Below are 24,518 nucleotides of genomic sequence, written 5' to 3'. Positions count from 1 at the left end.
TTGTATGTACATGTATATTTTAAGAGATGAAGTTGTTTCACTGCATTGATTATTCTAGGGCTGGTGTTTTGGGTCTTCTGATGCCTTCTGGAAAGCATCTTAGAAATTTGTCTCATAAAGTTCTTTGACTATTACTTGATTCAATATTTCTGTTCTAGATAAATTTTTTATTGGTGAGAGAAGTAGTATATTTTCTTAGCATCTTGAAACTGATAAGAAATCCAAATGGTCTGTGGTCTAAAGCATGTGTAATGTCTTCCAGTGGCTCTGTGCAGGTTTATACAATAGATACCACCACTGGCGCCATGCAGTTTTCTCATAAATTGGAACTGACACCAAAACAATATCCTGGTGAGCTACTTTTATTGCTAGAATTTGCCAGCTGCTTTTAGGGCATACTATATTTTTTATCATTGGCTAGTTAACCTCTGTTTATTTGTTTGCATAATCACTGATGTGAATAGTATTTACTCCTGTCTGTTTGTAGTAATTAACTCTTGTGTCTTTGCACTTTTAGCTGCTTGCTTTTTAATTAACTTTTGGATGTGTTTTTTATGCGAGGGTTTGGGTGCATGGTTTGTGTTTTTGTGGGGTTTTTAAACTAATTCTTAGTCTTGAAATTAATTTTCAATTACCTCAGGAAATTAGAGGTTATTGCCAAACTGATAGTGAATTAATTTGAAGCAACTGATATACAGGGTGCAGAAAAAATCCTGAGTAATGCAGCATCCTTCCTGCACTGCAGTGTATTTTTTCATATAGTATTCTGTGCTTGAGAGTAAGGAACATACTAAGTGAGTAAATTGCATCCTCAGCTGAAAATATGTGTGTCTATGGCTTTCAGGTAAAAAACAAATCTATAAATAAGTTCTACATTTGTTTTAAGTGCCTCTGTCATCTGAAAAAAATATTTTATTAGAATTGTGGTTCTGTGGTTGTCTTATAGCAGTGTATTTCTGGCATGTTTTCCTGTATTCTTAGTTTCTTAAGAAACCAAGCATGCATTGGAAAGAAACCATTTTTTGTTTGCTACTTATTCATTTTGAGATGGTCAGTTTGATAAATGCACCAGTTAATTGAAAAATCAGATATTTACTTCCATATATTTTTGTTTATACTTTTACAGTAAACCAGTTGAAGGACTTCCACTGTTTTCGCTTACTTTTTTTGTCTACTTTTAAACAGATATTTGGAATAAAACAGGGCCCGTTAAACTAATCAGGTGGTCACCTGATAGCTGTGTTGTGATGGTGACCTGGGAATGTGGAGGTTTGTCCCTATGGAGTGTTTTTGGTGCTCAGCTTATCTGTACTTTAGGCGGTGACTTTGCGTGAGTATTTTTAATGACATTGTAAAGAGTTTATTAGAAGTCTTTGTTTTCATAATTGAAAGCTTCTAATTAGAAATTAATTCACTGAATTAGCTTTTAAAAAATCTCTTTTTCCTTTATGATATCTTAGATATTAAGATGTCTTGGCAAATATTTAGGAGAGGATAATATAACGAAAAATGTATTATTTTCATTTTGTAGTGGTCTTTTTGTCTGTTAAAGATAATTGCCCTAGTAGCAAGCTTGAGCAAGCAAATGTTAAAACTCCCTCAGTGCCTGTATTTCAGATAGTTTGTTCTAGACATATGACAGTTGCATTGCCTTTTTTGTAGTGTTATGAATCAAACAGGCTGTACCATTTCAGATGAGATTCAGTATAGAACCATATGAAAATACAAAGACAGGAATTTAATTTATTATTCTGATGAAGTCATTTGCAAACTCAAACTTGTTCTGTTCTGTTTTTAAGGTATCAATCTGATGGTGCCAAAAAGGACCCTCTAAAAATCCGTTCCATGGTAAATATTAATGTAAAAATACTGTAATAGGATGATTCTTAATGTTTTAAATTGTTTTTAGTATAACATATTTTCAAAAAAATCAAACTGTCTTGCTTTTGCCTAATTAGTTTTCATAGTAAGATGCCTTTACTACAATGTTCTATTGAAGAACAAAAGAACAACTGATTAATTATTTTTCATGGAGTATGCATGACATGCGTTTTCTTGCCTTTGCTTTTAATAGTAAGAATGAACACTTCCGCTTTTTTTTTTAATTTTGGTTTTTTATCTGTTGCTATATTTCACAGTGCAGAGAGACACAGATCAACATTAATTGTAAACTCCGTTATTTCTCTAAAATTACTAGCTGGCTTTTGACAGTTAAAGTAACTTTATTCAGATTATAAATTCCAGAGAAACTTAACTGCTGGTTTTTTAATACAAACTAGTTAACATTAATTCCAATCCTGCTAGTCTGCAAAATCAATAAAGAAATAGAATAAATTAGAGTAAATTTTAAATTAGAACAAATTTCAAGCACATTCTACAAGGCCTCATACAAACCATGGTGAATTTTGTGCAGTATTTCTAAAACAGTTTGGTTTATTCATCATGACATAGTTGCTATGAAGATTGACAACTGTAAGCATGCATCCCAGGTGGAGGTACATGTGTGCAGTGATGGTACTTTTTAAATGTACCTCTTAAAAATCTTAAAAAATTGAAATTCTGATATAATTGAATCTGATGAGCCAGTGTAGTTTTGGAAATCAGGATTGTTTCATACCTGGCTCTGTGGACTTTTTGTTTGTTGCCCTAAGCTGTGAACCAAACAGTCTTCGTTACTTATGTGGGTGTCTTTGCACAGTTACACTTCATTTAATAATTTATTTTTTTTTACACAAGACAGGAAAAAATTCAAGCTAGATTCTTACAGTACCTTGTGAATTTTACTGTTTGATTTCTATAATTATACGGTTTAGAACAACAAAATGTGTGGATTTTTTCTAGGCTCATGTATATCATAAGATAAGTTAAAATAAGTTTCTGTAGTTCTTGTTTTATGAGAACATATATATGTATGTAGTGTTGGGCTGGGGATTTTATTGTTGTTATTCTTTTACCTTCAGACCTGGGGATCAGAAGGGTATCATCTCTGGGTTATTGATGGGAGTTCTTCTTCAAACATGAAACCTGAAAGAAATGCAAATAATGAAGCTCAACAGTTTGGTATTCTGCAATTTCAGTTCATCAAGAGTGCACTCACTGTTAATCCTTGTATGGTATGTTTTTTGTTGATAAATATATCCTTGTTTTAGATCATACTTCCAGTTTTAGGTGACCTCTGAGTTGTTCTCTCAGTTTTTAAGTCTGTTCTGCCATTAGGGTTGTTTTTCTTTTTTGTCATAGAGCCTTTAAAATGATACTGTGAAAATATTGCTATGCAATATGTCATATTGTTTACTTAGAATTTCTTAATATATTGATCATGTGTTTTCCTTTGTCTTATGTATGTGGAATTCAAAGTTGCTTTTTTTCTTTTATTTTGGTTTGGTTTGGTTTTAATACAGAGTAACCAGGAGCAAGTCCTCCTTCAAGGAGAAGATCGCTTATATTTGAACTGTGGAGATGCAGCACAGACTCAGAGTCCCAGAAATGCTTTGGCACACTCTGAACATAACCACAGCAGGGAAAGAGGCCCATTTTCAGATGGCAGTTTAGATTCTCAGGGTTTAAGCACTTTACTAGGACACCGGCATTGGCATGTTGTACAGGTAATTGATCCTTTTTGCCCATATGTACTTTGTGCTTGCAAGAGTTTGTAGGAGTAGAATATGCAGCTGATCTCCTCACTCTCTGCCTTTTCACTCTGGTATGAGATCATTGCCTTTTTAGCCCCGTTTGGGGGTTTGCCATGGTACAGATTTTTCTCATTGACAAAAGGAAAAGCAATATTGGCCCTATCAGCCTAGGAGGCTATGAGTTTGCCTCCTAGCCAATAAACAGTCTTAAAGGTCTTATGACTTCAGGAAGGAGTAGTTAATTACTTTCCTGTGCTTTAAAAGAGAGAATAAGAAACATGCAAGAAGTGATTTAGGTGTTTGTTTTCTTATTTATGCAAGATGCTTTAAGACATATTCAGCTGATGAACATAGCCTTCAGACTCCAGCTGTATTTTCAAGCATTAAAAATGGCTTCTATTTAAGCATGTAACTAGAACTTTACAATATCAGGCTTTCAAAGAGGAAATTTTTTCCAGGGTAGTAATGGGACTTCTATTTTCCCTGTAATATGAATAAAAAGATAAATATCTTTTAATCTGTAATTCTAATGTGTATTCTTTGATGCTTGAATTGGTGACACTTTATAAACAGAGATTTCTGAAAGGTCCCCAATATTTTGTTCTTCACATAGCACATGAATCAGTAGTGTTAAAAAGTATTTTACTCTAAGCATATCAGACAGGTTCTAGATACTTTTGAATTTCCCTTTAGCTGGCCAGGTAGCTCTTCTGTCTTCTAAAACTGGCGTAGGAAGGAGATATCTTTGTTCTGTGGTAAAAGTAAAGCTGAAACAATTAGAATTACTGTGCAGAGCAACATATCCATGAAAAAGGACAGTGGCTGGGTCTCAACAGTACCTACCTGCCTTGTGTCAGATCAGAGAATGGAGTTCTAAGCTGGGTTTGTATCATCCCATGTGACATGAAGAATGCAGAATTGGGATTTGATCCGACATATTCCAGTAAAGTTCTCTCATAAGAAGGCTTTTGGATATGCTGGTGTATATTTGTGACAGGATTAGAAATTTCATCCCTATACTGAAAGTCCTGTCTGAAGACTGTATTTATCAAAACCTTTAAGTTCCTTTGAAAGATTCTTTTATAGAGGGAAGTAGCTGGGAGGAGAGATGAGCAAATTGTGACTATTAATCTGTAATATAGTATTAGTTAGTGTATCTTGTTAATGTGTTTCAGTATTTTGTGTATTCGAAACAGGGTAACATTTAGGCATCAATAACCTTTGGTGTGTGGGCAATAATAGTATTTAAAAACAAATTTCCAACATTAAATACCTTTATGATAGTGTTTGGAAAAAAACCGCTGACATTGTCCAAATTCCTGTAGGATGTTACAATTAATTGATACTTTAATGGTAGTTGGTATAGTCATGTGGTTTTGGTTTTCTCTCTTTTTTTTTTAGATTCATAGTACATATCTAGAGAGCAACTGGCCTATAAGGGTGAGTTATTTTAAGAATATGTTCATGGTTATTTAAAAAGATTGGAGGGTTGTAATTGTCCATTAGGATTGGCTGAACTCTGAAAATGAAATAATTATTTTACATTATAGAAAGAAAACCGTGTTAGTAAAGTATGAATCATGAAGATACTTTACACATTTTGAGTCTGATGTTATTGCCTTGTGGCGCCATATTTGGATACGATATATAGTTTAAATAAGTTCCCTTCTGAGGTTCTGGTAGCTTTTATTTCTTTTTTACAGTTTTCAGCTATTGACAAGCTTGGACAGAATGTAGCTGTTGTTGGCAAGTTTGGTTTTGCACATTATTCTTTACTTACCAAAAAATGGAAGCTGTTTGGAAACATTACCCAGGTGAGAGGTTGTGGAAATTTATTCTGGTGCACAGGGAAGATTTTATTTGTTGGGATGTAACACTTGGAGAAAATTAAAGAGTATAATTTTCAAGTAAACAGCCTGTAGACACACTTGGGATTAGGAATGCTGGTATACACGTTTCTCATAAAGTGTCTGAAACACAAATCTTGTGGTTTTGATACACTAATTTGTGTCTGAATATTAGCAGAGCATTCCAATTTTGAGTGCGTATAGTCAGACAATTCCATTTTTCTTATCTGAGAGTTCATGTGATGTAGCTTTGGATGTAAAGCTTGTAAATTCTGTCTAGAAACACATTTGAGAGAGTCCAGGGATGCCAGTAGCATAGAGAACTGTGGAACTGTATTTTGTAGAATGAGGTTTGCCCTTCACATACTACTCTTTAGTACTTCCGTTATTTTAAACATTAAAAAACTTCTTATAAATAGTCTTGCCACTATCCATTAAACTTAGAGATCATGCATGGCTTTAAGAAATTACCCATATAATGTACATATCTGTGTTGTACGTATATAAAAATATATATGTCATCATCTTGCTTTCTTCTCTTCAGGAGCAAACTATGATGGTAACAGGTGGCTTAGCATGGTGGAATGACTTCATTGTTCTTGCATGTTATAATTTAAATGATCACCAGGAAGAGGTGAGATACTTTTCTTCAAAGTAAACGTATAGTGATTAGAATGTCTAGTCTGTATGACAGTAATATTATAAGCATGAAATTCATTGTTGTATACGTGTTCATACACTATAAACTTTGGTGGCTTTTGATTATATTCAGAGTTTATATATTAATATATTCAGACTTTATATATTAGTATATAAGTAATATTTTGCAGAAAATTCTTGTTGTTATTAAAAACTGTTTTCTGCTGCCTACAGAATCTACTCATTGTTCTGAAAATTTTGTGATATTTTTGCATGTTAGCATGAAGTGTGTTCTGAGATACCTGTTGACAGTGTTTTGGGACAATTTTGCAAGCTTTTAAACAATATGTATGGCCAGAGGAGATTTACTTCCTCTTTTCTTTTTAAAACTGGTGAATAAAATTCCTTATGATTGTTTTACAATACTGCAGATTTGGCTGTACTGTGCTTCAACTGCTTCAGCTATAATAATAAAATGCAATGGATAAAATACTTGATGAAACAATAACTCAGTAGTGTGTCTTGGTAGAAATTCTTGACAGCCATTCCACAATAAAGAAAATAACCAGAAGTGCAGTTGCTATTAGCTTGTTGGTAAACAGAACGTGTATTAAAATTACTCCTTTTCATTGCAGCTGAGAATCTACCTGCGAACGTCTAACCTTGACAACGCGTTTGCTCACATCACCAAAGTGCAAGCAAACACGTTACTACTGAGTGTCTTCCGGGACATTGTGATATTGTTCAGAGCAGATTGTTCCATTTGCCTTTACAGTATTGAGAGAAGGTCTGAGGGGTGAGTGTCACTATTTGAATGCTTTTGCAGTAAGGTACCTGTAGATCTGCTCTCAGTCTGAGTAAATTCCTACAATAATACTAAGGTGTTTGAAAGCTGGTGGAGTCAGATTTTTAAAGTACGGAGCGATGTTATCTCTACGCACAAGTTCATGAGTGTTCTCACTTGCATGCATGCTGATAGGCACATGCAAGGTAGAGGTAGGTAGTGCCTGATGTGTGCACATTTCCAGCTGTCTGAACAAACATGTTCTAAATGATAGGAATTTGAAAACTGAATCCAAATAGGACAAAAAGGGACTAAAACACACCTATGTATTTGAATATTTTAAAATAAAAATGTGTTTCTAACATTAGAAGCAATAATTAGTGAACGGAAGGTGGCAGCCAGCTTGCAAAGATGAAGAGAGAAAAGATTTGATCTTGGTGGGGTGTTGAGGAATTGTTTTAGTGCAAAAGAAGCAGCAAAATAAAATATGCCACGTGCTTTCAGACAGTTAAGATTAGTGAATCTAAGGAGGAGATGAAGATACAGGGACTGGGGTGGGGGTGCGGGGTTGGTTAAAGTGCCTATGTAGGTGATTTTTCTTACAGTTATGGTATCTTCTTTTTAGCAAGAAGGGACCTTTTTGTGTTAGAAAAAAGCAAGTTGTTGATGAACTTCAGAGAAAAATATTTTCAATGTTTTTAAGAAAAGCTCCCAACAGAATCCAAACCTGGAAACTGACTTATTGAAGGGTCACTAGAGTCATATTTGGAAGTATCTGATATTGTCTTCTACCCATGCATAGCTGTATTTCCCAAAGTATTGAGATCAGTAACCCAGTTTAGATTTGTTTGGTAACTTTATATAGAGTAGATATGTGGGCATTTCTACTGATTCTTGATTAAAGGAATGTCATTTGTTCCACAGAGTAAATTGTTTGTGAAGGGTAAGTTGCTTATTTTTGTTAGGTTTACTTCAAGTAAGTAGTTATCTCATGTTACGTACTGTTGTAAAATTTCTAAATGTAGTCATTTTCCTTTCAGTCTTAATCCTACTGCCAGTATCCAAATTCTTCAAGAAGTGTCCATGTCTCGGTACATTCCTCATCCTTTTCTTGTAGTGTCTGTTACATTGACATCAGTGAGAACAGAGACTGGCATCACCTTGAAGATGCCTCAGCAGGTAACAGATCTCAAAATCTGGCAAAATTTGTGCCTGAATTTGTTAGCTTACTCCTTAAAGGTTAGCTGGCTGATAAATCAGTCACAAATCAGTGACTCTTCTATTTGGTAAAATCCAAAATGTAGTTTTTTTCTGATGTCTATTATATAGACATTTTGTATGGGAATTGGGTCTGAGAGGGTGGATAGAGAAGTAAGAGTAAGATTTTATTTCATACCTTCTCTTCTTAACTTGCAAAGTTTGAGAACAAGTCTTGGTAAATAAATTAAGTTTAACTCTGTCAAGGGTGTGTTGCTCTACAATATCGTGAGATACTGTATTGTGTATTAAAAGTCAAAACCCAGAGCAATCCATGGCATTAGGAATTACCTTTCTTGCAACAACATGTCCATTACTCAAAGAATAAATAGAAAAAATGAAAAGATGGCCTATGATCTTATAAGGCATTCTCTGTCAATTCTGCAACAGCCAAACAATGACATAAGATGTGAAGGTCCCTGTCTTAACTTCAGAATTTTGTCAGGGCACTGAAAGCACATGTAAAGAGAACTTGGATGTAAACAAACTTGTTGTAAACAAAAACGGAGGCTTAACTGAGCAGAATACTTTGCTTTCTTGACACATCTTACTGTAACAATTTTTCTCTAACTGCAGCTAAATAAAAGTTTAAGATGCTGTACAAGTGTGACTCAGCTCTTTTTGGCTCAGCTCTTGGGTTGTGTACCAGTATTAGTCTTTGCAGTCAGATACTGGCAATCATACTGTGATGATACTGATAAGAACACAGAGCTTTATTTTTCTTAGAATACTGGTGGATTGCCCATTTTGAGACACATGGTTGGAAAAAGTCCATGTTAAACACATGGAATGAGTTTAGTGAATAAGAAACCTTCCCGTATTTACTCCTCTGCGCAAGAACTGGTTCTTGATTTTTCTGAGCCCTTCTATATTGAATTCATTTGTTAGTTATCTCTGTAAAGTGTCACATTTAATTTAGATTTTTTCTGGGTTTTTAATGTGGCTATGAGTAAAATTATAATTAAAAAAGCTTAAATAATTTGCGTAATATTCTTTCTGTCCTTAGGCTTGTGAAGCTGAAAGTATTATGCTTAACTTAGCAGGACAACTTATCATGTTGCAAAGGGATCGATCTGGACCCCAGATACGAGATAAAGATAATAATCCTAATCAAAAAAAGCATGTGAGTAAATATATGTGGAGTATTGTATACGGCTTCAAAGATGTCAGTGATGGAAGAAGCTGTGCGAGAGAATGGTCCAGACATAAAGAAAATAAGACTATAAGAATGACAGTATCTATGCTTACAGAATTGTTGGCTGGAAGTATATTAGCATTTGCTCATGTTTGCTAGTTATATTGAAATGAAATAGACAAGCTTTAAGAGTAAAGATACTGCCCAAAATTTTGCAAGCACCAATAACAGAAAATCTCTAGTCTGCCAAGAACTGATTTGTATGTTTATGGAGCATTATCATTTTTTGTAGAGTACATTTGCAAAGTTCTTGGCAATAACAACAATAGAAATCAATTACTGACCTTTGAATTCTTCTGAGCTGATGAAAACCAGTTCTCTGTGAAACAAGCACATTGGGAGAGAATGATTTGCAAAATTCAGATAAAAATTTGTCAGTTCTAGGTTGGACGTGGAGGCTAACTGAAGAAGCAGAGAGCAGTTTTTATTTTTCACCTTTATTCTTATCTCTCTGCTTCCTGACTAAGTATTAAGGAGGTTAAAAAAAGAAAGAAATGTCTTGAGTTAATATAAGTATTAAGTCATTTTTTATCACATGCTAGGATGCTGATAAGAGAGAAGCAAATTTGTTTCTCTTTGTTAGAAGAATTACACATTTGAAGACAGTAGTTCTTTGCTGAAAAATAGAGTTCTTGTGAATAGGATAAAAATGAATAATGGATACTGATTTTTTTTTAATTTTTATTTTTAATTTTAAATAGCTGCCTTTTTGTGCTCCAGTTGTCCTAGCCCAGTCTGTTGAAAATGTATGGACTACTTGCAGGATTAACAAACAGAAACGCCACTTACTGGAGGCTCTGTGGCTCAGCTGTGGTGGGGCAGGTATGAAAGTCTGGCTTCCCCTGTTTCCCAGAGATCATCGAAAACCGCATTCCTTTCTGTCAAGACGGATCATGCTGCCTTTCCACATCAACATATACCCATTGGCTGTTTTGTTTGAAGATGCCTTGGTTCTTGGTGCTGTTAATGACACTGTGCTCTATGACTGTTTATACACTCAAACCAGTGCTAGAGAACACTTAGAGGTTCTCTTTCCTTTCTCCATTGTTGAGAGAACCTCTCAGATCTACCTCCATCACATTTTACGCCAGCTCTTGGTTAGGAACCTCGGTGAACAAGCCTTGCTTTTGGCCCACTCCTGTGCCACATTACCATACTTTCCTCATGTACTAGAACTGATGCTTCATGAAGTGCTGGAAGAAGAAGCTACCTCGCGGGAACCTATTCCCGACCCTCTCCTTCCCACTGTGGCGAAGTTCATTACAGAATTCCCCCTCTTCCTGCAGACAGTTGTTCATTGTGCTAGGAAGACAGAATATGCCCTGTGGAATTACCTTTTTGCTGCTGTTGGAAACCCAAAGGACTTATTTGAAGAGTGCTTAATGGCCCAGGACTTGGACACAGCTGCCTCTTACCTTATTATCCTACAGGTAATGGCACCAGATCTGTTGCAAGAGTACTGATATTTACTAATATTGCAGTATTTTAAAAATAAGGTCATATCAAAGTTGTGCATGTTCAACAGATCTTTAACTTAACAGTTTTCTCTCTTGATATTATGTCCAGTTATGAAGGGTGGTAAGATCATGCAGTGTAAGTAGTTAGTTTACTGTTTTAAATGGGAAAATTATAGCATGAAATTTACTGGTTTTAGTCTTTGGTATACCCAATGTGAAGCAGTGTGGCTTGACTTAGTAGAACTTCTGATGCTTAGTAAAAGTAAATCACTTAATTGTGCTTTGTTGCTTGCAGAATATGGAAGTTCCAGCAGTTAGCAGACAACACGCTACTCTCCTATTTAATACTGCCTTAGAGCAGGGAAAGTGGGATCTCTGTCGTCATATGATTAGATTTCTTAAAGCCATTGGCTCTGGAGAAACAGAAACACCCCCACCTACACCAACAACTCAGGTTTGTGATGAGAAAAGTAAATACTATGCATCAAGCCTTGTTTGATTAATCTTCATGTTGTATATCATGCTTGGTCCTTTGAGTGTATGTTTTGGTTTTCTTGCTTTTAGGAACCTAGTTCAAGTGGTGGTTTTGAATTCTTCAGGCATCGCAGCATTAGTTTATCCCAATCAGCTGAGAATCTCCATAGCAAATTTAATCTGACAAAAACACTGAGTATGCCCTCTGGCCCATCTGGAAAAAGGTAACATCCTTTCCTTCCCCATTTTATTAGGTAGAGGACTGACTTTCTTACCAATTTAAGTTATAGAAATAAATTATATTATAGGTTTGCCATAATCTCCTTCTACATATTTTGCATTTATAATTTCACAACTTTTGTACTGTCTGTGTCTCATGACATTTTTGGGAAAATATATTCTCACACATGTAAATACATGTATGTGTTTGTAAGTATGCACAGGCATACTTACATAGATATTGCTGATCAAAAGACTGAAACCACTGGATGTGGTACACATTACGTGTGTAGCAATTTAAGTAGCTAGTGAGACCACGTGCCTTATATTTAAAGGACCTGTTTTGCTAAAGAATACATTTTGAGCAGCTCACAGTTTGCAGCATCACAGTGTACTGCTCTGCTACTGTGCACATCTTGATCTGGCACTGTGTTTCCAAGCTACAAATAGAACCTTCTTTGCCTTGGGGTGAACCCCTTTAAAGCTGCTGTATACTGACTTGATATTGATAGATATTACAGATCAGAAGTAGTATTGAACTGAAATTCATTATTATTTTTGCTTTGGTGTTTTTCCCCATCCTGATTTCTAAAACCATCCTAGTATCAATTCTGAATTAGTAATTTTTAATAGAGAGTACTGTCTTAAAGGTTTTGAAAGGAAGGGTTGTAGGCCAATACTTGACTACTTCTCTAAACTTTGCAATGTCATATGCCTTTTTTCTCTCCTACTTTACTTTTTTGTGCATTGCTAATAGTTTAATGCTCTATAAAAACTGCTGCTGTGGTAACTTAAATCCTTTATTTCACCTACCTGTTGAAGCAGTTGGATCTTTTAGAGAACATAAACAGCAAGGAATTAGGGAAACTGCTTCTGCTGTTATACGCAAAGCTCCCCTTTTACTACTCTGGTGACTCGATGTTCTGCAGTTGTGACCTTTGTGACTCAGCTTTCTGTGGCTGTTCTGTGCTGTGTGTGTAGGTGGAGTAAAGACAGTGACTGTGCAGAGAACATGTACATTGACATGATGCTCTGGCGACATGCTCGGCGTCTGCTGGAGGAAATCAAGCTGAAAGACCTTGGCTGCTTTGCTGCGCAGTTGGGCTTTGAGCTGATCGGCTGGTTGTGCAAGGAGCGTGCTAGAGCTGCCCGTGTGGAGGATTTTGTGTGTGCTTTGAAAAAGCTACACAAGGATTTCCTCTGGCCATTTCCAGTTATACCAGCTTCATCCATTAATTCACCTTTCAAGAATGGAAAGTACAAGACAGGTACAGTAACATCTGAGTTTGATAGATTTCAAACTCAGATTTCCTTCCTGCAATGCTACACCTGTGAATCTCAGTCTGTTCTGTCTCTGTTTAGCCAAGATAAAAACAGGCTAAGGCTTGCCACCTGCACAGCTTTATCACACAGAGTGTTTTTGAAGAGATTCTGTTTCACATAGACAGTATCTCTTGTGTGATTACCTTTTCTGTTGAAATCTCCTGCTTTCTAAGGTGTACTGAATTGGATATCAGTGTAGATGTTGAACTCAACATGGAAATTGCTTCAGTGTAAATTCTGCTGCAGAAAATCACTAAAATCAATATTTTTTTGTAGTCTCTAGATGAGCTTTGATTAACTTTTTCAAACTTTAAGAACATTACTATTTAATTTTTAAATTTACATTGTTAGATGATAAGAACTTTAAAGACTTCCGTAAACCTCCTTATTGTTACTGATCTCTTAGTTCACTACCTTACCTCCTTAACAGCAAAGTTGACGTTTACTGCCTTATCTCCATTATGGCAAGGTCAACATTGCTGCCAAATCTTCCTCTTTTTAGTAGCAGCATCATTATTTACTTCTGTTGATGCTAACACTTTATTACATCATACTTCTTTTATGCCAGTGCTCTCATAAAAAGCTGCTCAGAAATTCCTGAAATGCCTAAACTTGCTGCATTCCTTTGCATTTCACTGGTCCACTGAATATTGACTTAGATGCAAGTTTTAGCTTTCTGAAATGCCTGGAGAGAACTGTCTAAATTTCCTCCTGGATACTTACATGATTTGTCTATGGTGTGTTTTGATTTTTTTAGCTGTGGGGGAGCAACTACTAAAATCTCAGTCTACAGACACTTTTGTGAACATGGAAATGGACACAGGGATTTCAAACACACCTCGCAGTCGCAGCTGGCTTGGTACTATCAGCTCTTCTCAGAGAGAGATTGACACTGTTTCATCCCATGGACCACACATGCAAGATGCATTCCTTTCTCCTTTGCTAAGTAAAGGTTAGTCACTCTTCCTTCTATCTGCTCATTGGAAGAATGTGAAGTGTGTGCTTATATTTTGATACTTGTGTGTCACTGCTGTATTGTTGCAACAATATCAACTACTGATGAGAAAAATTCAGGGAAAAAAAAGGACTTACTGAAATGGGAACTGAATTTTTTACAACAGAAAGGTAAAGCCCATGTTGTACATCTCTAAGTACATTAATTTGAATATGAAATAGATATTTGCTGGAGTTTCTATCTGTGGTGATAACTTGGAAGTTCACTATTTTTTCAGTCTGGATAGGAAGAGTGTGCTATGTTGTGGCTTTTTGTTTCTTTGTCTCTTGCATAGATTAGCCTCTTGCAGAGGTTGGAACAGCTCTAATTGCATGAACTTTGTACTTTTGGGTTTCTTAGGAATGATACTAGATATATTACTTAATGAGGAAGTTGAGGAAATTAGAGATCCATATAGCTGGGGTTTTTTTTTTCTTATGGCTTTATGTAAATTGCTTTTTGAAAGCTGCAATGTATGATGAACTTACTAAAATAGAAAGAGAAATTGTACTTTGTATGTATTTTTTCTGAACACGGAAGGAGATGGGAAAAGTTTGTCAGACCATTCTAGACTTTTAAAAATTTTGTATACTTCCTCTTGTCCTTGAGCATAGAGCAACGTTTTCAACAATATCTAAATAATGTGATTTCCACTCCATTAGGGCAAAGATCTAAGTACCTAGTGTATGCTACAATTTCTTAATTTTTACAACTGTAGAGTCTTCTGTGAGATTCAGAGCATTAGGAGATCCTCTCTGTCTGCTTAAGCACAGTCTCATTTTATTTTCACTCCTGTTTCTCTTGTTTTTTTAAATCTGGAGACTGCAAGAGAATAGGTATCTCTTTTCATTGCACTGATTTTATTGCTGCCTGCCACTACTGCTCCTTCTTTAAACAAGTATATGTGGGGTTTTTTTTCTGAGCTGGATGAAGACCTTTGAGTTCAATGGACTTTGCTATGCATTTTGAAGCAGTTTATTTCTAAAGAAACTAAATTAATAGCCTTCAAAACATTGCAAGCTGAATTCTAATAAAAATTTCACAAGTTACTAATCCAGCACTGGTATTTATTGGCAAGAAGATAATAAGGTAACTTTCTGACTCCCTAAACATTTTCCAAGAAAATATGCATCTGCTTTAATATGGAAATAGTTCTCAAGAGTAGGTGCCTTCGTGACTCACCACTGTAAGGGTTTTTGCTTTATTGTTACTGTTCCTTTGAAAATTCTGTTACTGCATGTGCTCTTCATGTTTTTACTGGAAATACTTCTTTTTGTAATTTGTGCTGGTAAACATTTACATTAAAAAGCATTCAAAACCCTCATGGTTTTGTGTGAAGAAAATAATTTTATATTGAAACTTCATTTTAACAAAATTTAAAGTTAAATAAGTAGAATTTTAGACAGACTTAACCCTTCCTAGGCTTAATTCTAGGACTATAGTATGCAAGGTGCTGTACTGGTGCTTTTATGACAATTGCCAACACATACCTAGGATGCCTTACTGATAATAATTCTTCTGAATTATTTTTACTGGATAGAAAAACTATTGCATTCCTGCAACATTAGTTCTACCATCCAGCGTGACAAGAAGAATGCTGAAGCGGGATGGACAATATCCCTGAAGTAACTGTGATGAACCGTAAAGCATTACTGTTTGTCAGTTTTTTTAGGAAGTAGTTCAGAAATTCTGAGTCTTACTAAAGTAAGTAGTTTCTTTTTTCCCTTATGTTTCTGAGTGTTTTTGATAGGTGACGAATGCAGCATTGGTTCAGCAACAGACCTGACTGAAACAAGTTCTATGGTGGATGGAGACTGGACCATGGTGGATGAAAACTTTTCCAGTCTAAGTTTAACTCAGTCAGAGCTTGAGCAGCTGTCTCTAGAGCTGGCCAGTAAAGGGCCGCACAAGTCACAGGTGCAGCTGCGGTAAGTAATGACACCTTTGAGAATTGCTGGCATGCAGCATTTGGAGAAAGAAACAATCTACACTATCACACTGCAATTTTTGTCTTGGGAGTAGAAAAATAAACAGCCTTTCTTTCCATATAGATATTTGCTACATATCTTCATGGAAGCAGGATGTCTGGATTGGTGTGTTGTCATAGGCCTTATTCTCAGAGAATCTTCAGTTATCAACCAGGTTTTTAGTATCATGCAGTCCTCTGATACTGATGGAGAAATCTGTCAGAACATCAAGACTGGCCTAGATGCTGTTGACAAGTGGGCTTCTACGGATTGGTGAGTGTTACTTTCTACCTTCATTTTCATTTGAGCCATAGATATTTTGTTACATAAAAAGCAGCTTTGAGTAATTACCTTAGCCTTGGCTGCAACCTCACTTCAGAGAGTTGTAATCAGACTGGGAAAAAAACCCCAAAACACAAACCAAACTGAAACGAACCCAGAGCAACCAGTTTTCCAATTCGTTTGATCAGGGTTGCCTTTTTCTCCTTATTTATAAACATTTCTGCTTTTCAGGCACATAACAGAAGTATTAATTTTAATCCATCCCATTCTCTTCCTAGCCCTGGGTACAAGCCATTTCTAAGTATCATCAAACCACAGATCCAGAAACTAAATGAAATAGTAGAAGAGCAAGTACAACCAGAAGCATTTCAGCCAGTGAATCCTTCTAAGGTTCCTGAACAAGTGAACCCAAGAGCTGAGGAAAGCAGGACTTCATCTAGCCATGGCACTAATCCTCAGAGTGATGCTGGCAGCAGCAGTGCAAGCAGACATGAAGAGGACAAGGCTAAGACAGAGGATGAGGATTCATTCCAAGAAGGCAGTTATGACTGTGTTGTGTCTTAAATGGAAGGTGTACAACTTCCATTTGTTCAGGTGTGAAAGGAAGCAAACCAGCTTTTAGATCTGCTTCTGTGTTTTGGATTTCAACTCTTTTTTTAATTTTGTTTCTTTTGTTTTTTAATATTTCAATCTTTGAAATTTTTAGTGGGGATAACTAATTACCAGTTTCATCTAATAATTTCAAAAGGAAGCATGACTCTTTTTTGATGCAATGGCCAGACTGCAGCTTTACATTTTGATACTTTAAATAGTGTTGGAGAGTGAACACACGTGGAGGCAGATTCAGCCAATGTTTGTCAGTACCTTTACATCACCAACATGTTCCGAAGAAACTACTTATATCTTGCTTCAGTTTAAAAGGCGAAGAGGGGATTAAATATAAAAACTGTTTTCTTTGCAGCTTGCCTGCCTAATAAATATCTGATCAATGCAGTTCGGATTGGTTTGATACCGATATTTTGTATTAAAGGACTGTAAAATATATTGTATGTTTTTGTGAATAATCTTGTACAAATACTCAAGACTGTACCATATTTGGAGGTACCTATGTGTATTTGCATGTTTCTGGATGAATAGTAAAGCTAAAGCAGAGTTGCACTTCTTTCTGGATGAGGCATACTTTACTGACCTAACACTGACACAAGGTGGCTTACCTGTTTTTTACTGCCACTTAACAGATGTTGTAGTTGGGTTAAGGGACTGCTGAAGGTTATTTATTTCATTGTAAATTCTTTTCTGATAAGTGGATTTTTAAAATGTAAATAATCATCATATACTCTTGCTATGGAAAACTAGTTTAACAGCTCATACTTAAACATTTTTCAAACATTTTATAATATGCATACTTCTAACTAAGACATATTTAACTTTCATACAATGTTATGAAAACCTGGCTGCAGAAGTCTGTTGCTTTGAGGTACTTATTTTTTCTAGCTGCTGTCCCTATGTAATAACTACCTGTAACAGTATTAATTTAGTTATTAGCTTGTTTGTACTGTGCAATCTGAACAAAAATGCAACATTACTTATTTTATACACGATAAACTAGTTTATTTTTTATAACATCACTTGATTACTGACATGGACCAAACTAGATATCATAGGGTAGTTACAGCATCTGTTGCTTTTCTAGTGTAGTAGCTAAATGCACATCCATTTAAATTCTGTAATTAAAACTATTCACAAGTTTTAAATTAATTGTGGTTTCATCATCTTTATTTCCTTTGTAGATAAGATCAAGTGCTTTAAAATGTACAGATATTAAACTGTTGCTTTAGAATGGCTTTACTAAGCCAATACAACCAGTACAAGTGCAATAATTGTGAGTATTACGTGGAAAGCTGGAGCTATTAATGAATGCAACTTGAACTTCATTTTAAGAGTTGAAACTTGAGACTGAAGTTAGAGGAAAGAAACTCAGTCTGAGTCCCAGCATTAAGTTTATTCTGCATTGTAGCTACTGGTTACAGATAATGTCTGTCATACCTACAAGCCTGTTGTGACCTGACGTCAAAATTCATTATTGTTTTAAGGGGATAATACTTAAAGCTTTTTTTATGATAAATAAACTTGCTTAATCTATGTTAAAAGAAATAAAAACTGTGCTTCAAGTTAATATTTTTCTGTGGTTCTGTGGTAATGATGTAAGCCAAGCCCATCCTGGTCAGCGTTCTGCTGTTCAGGTTTTGGATCTGTGCAAGTAAAACATACATTAACTGATATATTAACATTCTTACTATTCATATCTTACTACTGTGCTACTGTTGTTCAGCAGGTAAATTTTTTAGTTGTGAAATTTTAGAAGTTTGTACTTCTTTAGTAGTAATTATCTCTATGCAAATCTTACTTGCTAATTTTGTATTTTGATTTCACTGCTGTTATACTTGTAATTAAAAGACAAATGTATTCAACTTTACTTGAAGTTACTCCTGTGAAAAAGAACTCTTTCTGACTTCGAGCCATTCAGGTAGGCTATCACAGAGAGACAAAGCTGTCAGAGAAACCACCTGATGAAATTGTTTTTTATACTCCTGCGGCTTGTTTTTTACAGGATGAAGGAATCAATCCTTTGCTTTGTTAGTGCATCTTTGAAGTTACATCCACCTGCTGCTGTGAAAAGAGATGTAGCGGGTTTAGGTGGCAAGGGTGTGGTAGCAAGGGGGCTGTGTCAGACAGAGCCAGTTCCAGCACAAGCTGGTGCCTCCTCTCTGTAATGTATTTAACAAAGAGTAAAAAATACTATGGAAGATGAAGGAGGAAGAGTCCTGCAGGCAGCCAGGCCCATAACGGAGGAGCAGGAGGAGGTATTCCAGGCAGAGATTGGAACAGAGATTCCCTACAGGCTGTGGCTCTATGCAAGTAAACTCACACATTAAATTACATACTAACAGTGTTGCTAATTAGCCTCTTCCTGCTGTGCTACTGCTCAGCAGCTCAGGCTGTATACCTGCAACCCACGGTGGAGCAGATATCCACAGTGGCAGCCTTGGAGGACTCACACTTAGCAGGTGGATGGATGAGCCTTGAAGCAAGCTGCAGCCCAAAGAGCCCACACAAGAGCAGGTTTCTGGCAGGAACTGTGGCCCACAGTGATCCATGCTGGAACAGTCTCTTCCTGAAGGACCATCCCAGCTAAAGGAGGATCCACTCTGAAGCAGTTTAAGAGAGACTGTATCCCATGGATTGGACCCCATGCTGGAGCAGGGCAATGGTGAGGAGAGGAACGAAGCAGAGAGGAAATGCCAGGACATGACTCTTAAATGACCATTCCCAGTTCTTCTACACCACTGTGAGAGAGAAGGCAGAAGAGTGAATCTGGGAAGGAAAGGGAGGTTGCGGGAAAGCGGTTATCATATTTTAATTGATAATAAAATAATTTTCCCAAGGCCAGTTTACTCACTGGTACCCACAACAGATGAAACAATGTCCCTGTCTCAACCCATGAATTTTCTCATCCCATTTTCTCCTCCTGGTCTGCTGGGGAGGGGTGTCAGCAGTTTGGTAGGTACCCACCAGCTGCCTAGGGGTAACCCTCCACAAAAGATCACATTCTTCTACAAATGTGTACTATTTAACTAAAGACAGGAAAAATAGGCCATTTAACCAGTTGAGGCTAAGCATTTTTTTATGGAATTCCAACATGTTGGCACTCTTCACTTTGTGTATCCAGCTCACATAAAACTGGCTGATGTAAGGTTTCCTCCTTCACATCATCAAGTTTTCTAGATATGTTTCTCATCCTGTGCAAAACTGTCTCAGAAAAATAGGAACGATACTTTATATTCCTTGCTATTAGATCATTTCACACTGGGTATACTTACAAAACTGCTTGAATCAAGCTGCATTTCTCAGGGTAATTTTTCACTATCACTTTTGTCAACCCAAGTAAGCTATTTTTTCCTCAGTATGTTTTTGGTCAAAGAAACCAGTTCAAATGGTTTTAGAGCCAAAGTGTTTCTAAGCTACAGGTTTAAGACCCACTGTTAAGTAAGTAGAAATACCTGAATTTGTAATCTAGCCAGAACTGAAAAAGGAGGTCCTTTTCATAATAAACTGAGGGGAGAAGTTGTCTTTGGCTATAATGATATTATAGAAGACGATGGGTAAGTTGCTGAGGGTGGTAAGCTAGCTTCAACTGGAGGATGGATTTCCCACAAGTAAGAGGGAATATAAAGGCAACAGACACAACCTACTGTCTCAGCTTCCTATCCTAGAGCTGAACACTGCTGAAGTACTCTAGTAGGCAGTGACACGAATGGCAACACAGGGTGAGCGGTGTAAGTCATCCCAGTGTTCAAGCAGAGAAAAGAGAGATACTAACTTGTTGAATGTTCTGTTTATCACATGGCCCCTGAAACAGGAAACTCCTGGGGCTTACTTATTCAGAGAGCACTGAGAGAAGACTTTATTTAAGAGTCCACAGCTGGAGCCTAAAGCTACTACTACATAGCAGACACAAAGCACCTAACTACTCTCTTCTTGCTTTTTCAAGTTACTTTTTCCTATCCAAAAAATTCCAAAACCCCCCCAAAAATCCCAACAAATACGAAACAATAAAACAAAAAAAATCCAACAAACAATACAAAACAAAAACCTTGAAACAAACCAAACCAAAACCACCAAAACAGAACAAACCACCACATTCTCCCTTGAAAAAAACATCTCCAAATAAACTCTGCACGGGCAGCCTTCTAAGATGGTTACTTAAATTCACCTGTGCACTTACTGGCTTTGAAGCTTCTATTTGTTCCATTCTCAGAACAGACTGGAAGAACTATTCCTTTTTAGATTAATCACTGCTAGTTTTTTAAGACTGCTTCTTTCATCTTTCTGCAACCAAATTTTTTAAACAAATGTTTGCTAAGGAACACTGATGCTTGATATCCTGCTTGAAATACACATCTCCCTAAACTGGCTTGTACTTCCTGCTCAAGACTCTGCTTTAGCATGCTAATGCTTATTAGCATTTTCTCAAGCTGCACCCACACCTTTGACAGAACCATGAAGAGTTGCACCCCAACAGAACCTCTTCCAAAGTGAACAGGAGAGCCTAGCTAATTTCTAGGATCTATTTATGCCCCAAGACTGAAAGGGATTTACATGAAGGTTAAGAATGAATGTTCTGTCTTCAAAATGGAAGCCAGTTACATAAATTGACACTAATCACAGAACATAGGTTTAATGAGCCTGTATGTCTTCCTACCATTCTCCACCAAGACCACATACCAAGTTCTAAAATGGGTCATCCTGCAGGCCCCTTCCAGACAATTATCGAAAGTCAGATTAGGTTTAGCCCTCAAGGGAGAAAAGTATGGAACAGCTTTGCCATGCACACAAACTGTTCTTCAGCTACATCCCACCTGCTACAACTACTTCTGTATAGACTTGTTAGATCTTGTCTATTTGATTAGTGTTTCTCCAGGAGAACTGCAATCCAACACAGACTGACAGACATTAAAGACAGGTCTTACCAGCACAGAGCAGTCCCACTCAGCTCAACAGTGTATGATAGCTGAAATTTTCCTGTTCATTGCACCTATGCCAACACTTCTTTCTTCAAATGAACCCTTCTACTTGACAGACAATCTTGAAGGTATGGTGACACACTATAAGGATACACTAGCTTGTATAACAACAACATGTAGGCCTCTCCCTTTGCTCAAATTGATAAAGCGCTTAGTACTCAGCTTCAGAAATACATACTTCAATAGAAAACATAGTAGATTCTCAAAGCCATCAAAATGAGGGAAAAACAGAAGAAAGCAATTTAGAAAATACTGTGGTTGTCAACTATTTCAGATGAGCATAAGGTAATTATAACCAATTGTTTACTGCCTCTGCTAAGAATAAACAATGTTTCTATGCTATGCTCTTGTAGCCTCAAAGTTACCAGCTGCTTGCATTTCATACATTTCAAAGAGTAAATCACACAATGCTTTTTTAGGAGAAGTAGTAACCCACAGTAGCAGAAGACTCATCTGCTTGTACTTGAATAGGGAAGCAGATGGACACAAACAAAGAATTTTTCCATCCTGTATTTTTTAACAATAAAACTGGTCTCAGCCATCAATTCTGCAGAAAATACTTCACTTGTGTACCAGTAACTCCTCTGTATCACATCTTTTTCAAAAACCACCTTCCTCTCCAGGAAAACACCCAGAATTCCCATTTTGACTTTTCTGAACTCAGATGATTTTTGCATTCTTTGGCCAATCTTATCTTCCACACAGCTCTAACACCAGCTGTCTAACCCAGCACCTCTTAGCAGTATTTCTATCCCAAGCTCAAGTAAAACATTACTGCAATGAATGAAAACTCTATTAGCCTTTAATCATGCTAAAAATCAAGTGTCACCAATCAAGTTTTGCTTTTATTTACAAAGACAGAAATTTGCAACAAACCAGATATACCTCATAATAAATTTATTTAACAAGGATTACATCCTGAGACAGCAGAAGTTATTGCTTCACTTAAAGTTTCAGAAATTGCCAACAGGCATTTTTATATTTTTGGCTCCCAGTATGAATTCTTCACACAGCACTTCCAAAGCTTTAAATCAAAAGCAAAACACAAAACTCAAAACTGAGAAAGATGGTAAATATCAGTGCAGCTTTAGTTAGCTAGCTGTGCATCAGCTAGAGTACAGTACAACACATTCGCTGAGATTCAAGACACAGGAGTTTTAGTTCATAACTCTGATTTTCAAATCATTAATAGCACTTTTAAATAATATAGGGATTGTACTTTCAAATCAGATACAATCAAGTGAGTGATGATTAATGCACATTAATGTATAAACTCACAGGTTTTAAGATACTGATGGCCAGTTCATTATGAATACAGTAATTACACGTCTTACCCTAGTCCATGAGTGAGTTGACAGTCTTTGTTAATGTCCCTTGCAATCAATCACACTGGTTCTTTCCACTATTACACACAACTACAGAACAACCCAAAGGAAAAATACCTGACTGGAGAGTTGTTATCCATCGCAGCTCACACAAATTAACTGTCATACAATTTTCTTTCATGTCCTCTGCAAACTTACCAGTACTAGCATGTTTCTACTCGAAATGATGATGCCTGCACAAAATATGCTCTGCATGACATTAGGCAATGCTCATGAGATTAAAAAGACATTTAAATTTGTAGCGTGACATTGATATAGCCAAATGTTTTATATATAATTTGGAAAAAACCATTAAGTTCCTTCAGATACATCAAGTTCTTTGAATTTCAAAAATTACCCTTAACTATTAACCACTGCACCAAAAAACCTTAAAAACCTGGCAAGTATAAAAAATGAGGTCAGTAGCTTCTGATTTCAAAGCTTGCCAATTAAAATTGGAAGATACTCTAAAACACATTTATAAAATCCATCCTATGAAAATAAAATAAGAGCAATCCTGATTAGACATCTTTTCAAGATTACTCTTTTAGGTGCTTTTCCTTAAGGAAAGGAGACCTTATTTTAAGAAATAGTAAAATGTATTAGCAAGTGCAATACTGACACACTACCAAAAGTTTCTCCAGAGGAGATACCAAAATTAGCCAATTCTAATAAATTGGAAGAAAACTGAAAATTTAAAGTAGACTAATTATAAGACATCCACTTAAAGGAGTAACGACTTAGCACTCTTACATATGAGAGAGCAAGTCACATGCTCATGTGCTGCTAATGAAAGATCCCAACAGGAACAAAACCACAAGATGGTAGTTAGGTTGAACTTAGCCACTCATGCTGTAACACCAAAGACACAAGAAAAAGGGTAGGACTAAGTTTTTTAACAGAAACATACCATTTGGATAAACAATTACCACGCCCCACCATCATACTGACTTCTCTGTATTGTGCATTTACCAAGGACTCAATGCAACCTACACGAGTACCACAGCTTTTAGCGACTTCCAGTGACAAAAGTAATGCTTGGGACTTTGCCACCTCTGCCGTGCTCCCAGAACAAATACCTTCTAGCTGGAGATCAGACTTGAATAGGACGGATAGGATTGATAGGTGATACTCCATGTATCAGTGAAGTACAGTTTTATTTTACACAGTATCAAAATAATTCCATTGAGCCCTCCCATTATAATTGCCACTATTTATTATGCTAATATTACCTCGTCAAGTGCAGTTTTCATTTAAAGAAACCCACTAGCCAAACTGCCACTTCAGTGGAAGAGCCAAGGTGAACTGCATTCAGAAAAGTATAATTATATCCCCAAGACAGCAGTAGTCTTTAAATTGTCAAACTGCCAAAGAAACACCTTTTGCTGAAGTATTTTAAATTCTTGCTGAAGTCTCTGGTGTCTTGTTAGAAAGTGCTTGCCACAAAGGCATACTGCATCAGAGATAACCCTATTAGCCCTGCAGCATTGCTGTCAAAA

The 24,518-nt window shown here is 36.4% G+C and overlaps 1 protein-coding gene across 6 annotated transcripts in view; it reads left to right on the top strand.

Moving 5' to 3' along the window:
- Positions 1–18,546, top strand: part of RIC1 (RIC1 homolog, RAB6A GEF complex partner 1) — a 45,587-nt gene extending 27,041 nt beyond the window's left edge. For 4 of the 6 annotated variants that reach the window (XM_039729690.1, XM_039729691.1, XM_039729689.1 and 1 more), the window contains 19 exons: positions 263–351; positions 1,186–1,330; positions 1,800–1,848; positions 2,961–3,113; positions 3,402–3,605; positions 5,034–5,072; positions 5,336–5,446; positions 6,024–6,113; positions 6,754–6,914; positions 7,943–8,081; positions 9,166–9,282; positions 10,056–10,784; positions 11,107–11,265; positions 11,376–11,509; positions 12,486–12,772; positions 13,585–13,779; positions 15,560–15,749; positions 15,873–16,061; positions 16,349–18,546. In XM_039729690.1, the coding sequence (XP_039585624.1) occupies positions 263–351; positions 1,186–1,330; positions 1,800–1,848; positions 2,961–3,113; positions 3,402–3,605; positions 5,034–5,072; positions 5,336–5,446; positions 6,024–6,113; positions 6,754–6,914; positions 7,943–8,081; positions 9,166–9,282; positions 10,056–10,784; positions 11,107–11,265; positions 11,376–11,509; positions 12,486–12,772; positions 13,585–13,779; positions 15,560–15,749; positions 15,873–16,061; positions 16,349–16,634 (3,466 nt within the window). In that variant the 3' untranslated portion in view covers positions 16,635–18,546. Of the gene's footprint in view, positions 1–262; positions 352–1,185; positions 1,331–1,799; positions 1,849–2,960; positions 3,114–3,401; positions 3,606–5,033; positions 5,073–5,335; positions 5,447–6,023; positions 6,114–6,753; positions 6,915–7,942; positions 8,082–9,165; positions 9,283–10,055; positions 10,785–11,106; positions 11,266–11,375; positions 11,510–12,485; positions 12,773–13,584; positions 13,780–15,533; positions 15,750–15,872; positions 16,062–16,348 lie in introns of those variants that run through there. The other 2 variants (XM_039729692.1, XM_039729694.1) reach the window with 2 other exon arrangements.
- Positions 18,547–24,518: the final 5,972 nt, after the last annotated feature.

This window comes from Passer montanus, unplaced genomic scaffold (genome assembly GCF_014805655.1).
Source record: "Passer montanus isolate IOZ18808 unplaced genomic scaffold, ASM1480565v1 scaffold7, whole genome shotgun sequence".
Taxonomy (NCBI): domain Eukaryota; kingdom Metazoa; phylum Chordata; class Aves; order Passeriformes; family Passeridae; genus Passer; species Passer montanus.
The sequence above is the reverse complement of the archived record's forward strand: the minus strand, read 5'-3'. Positions and strand labels throughout refer to the sequence as shown.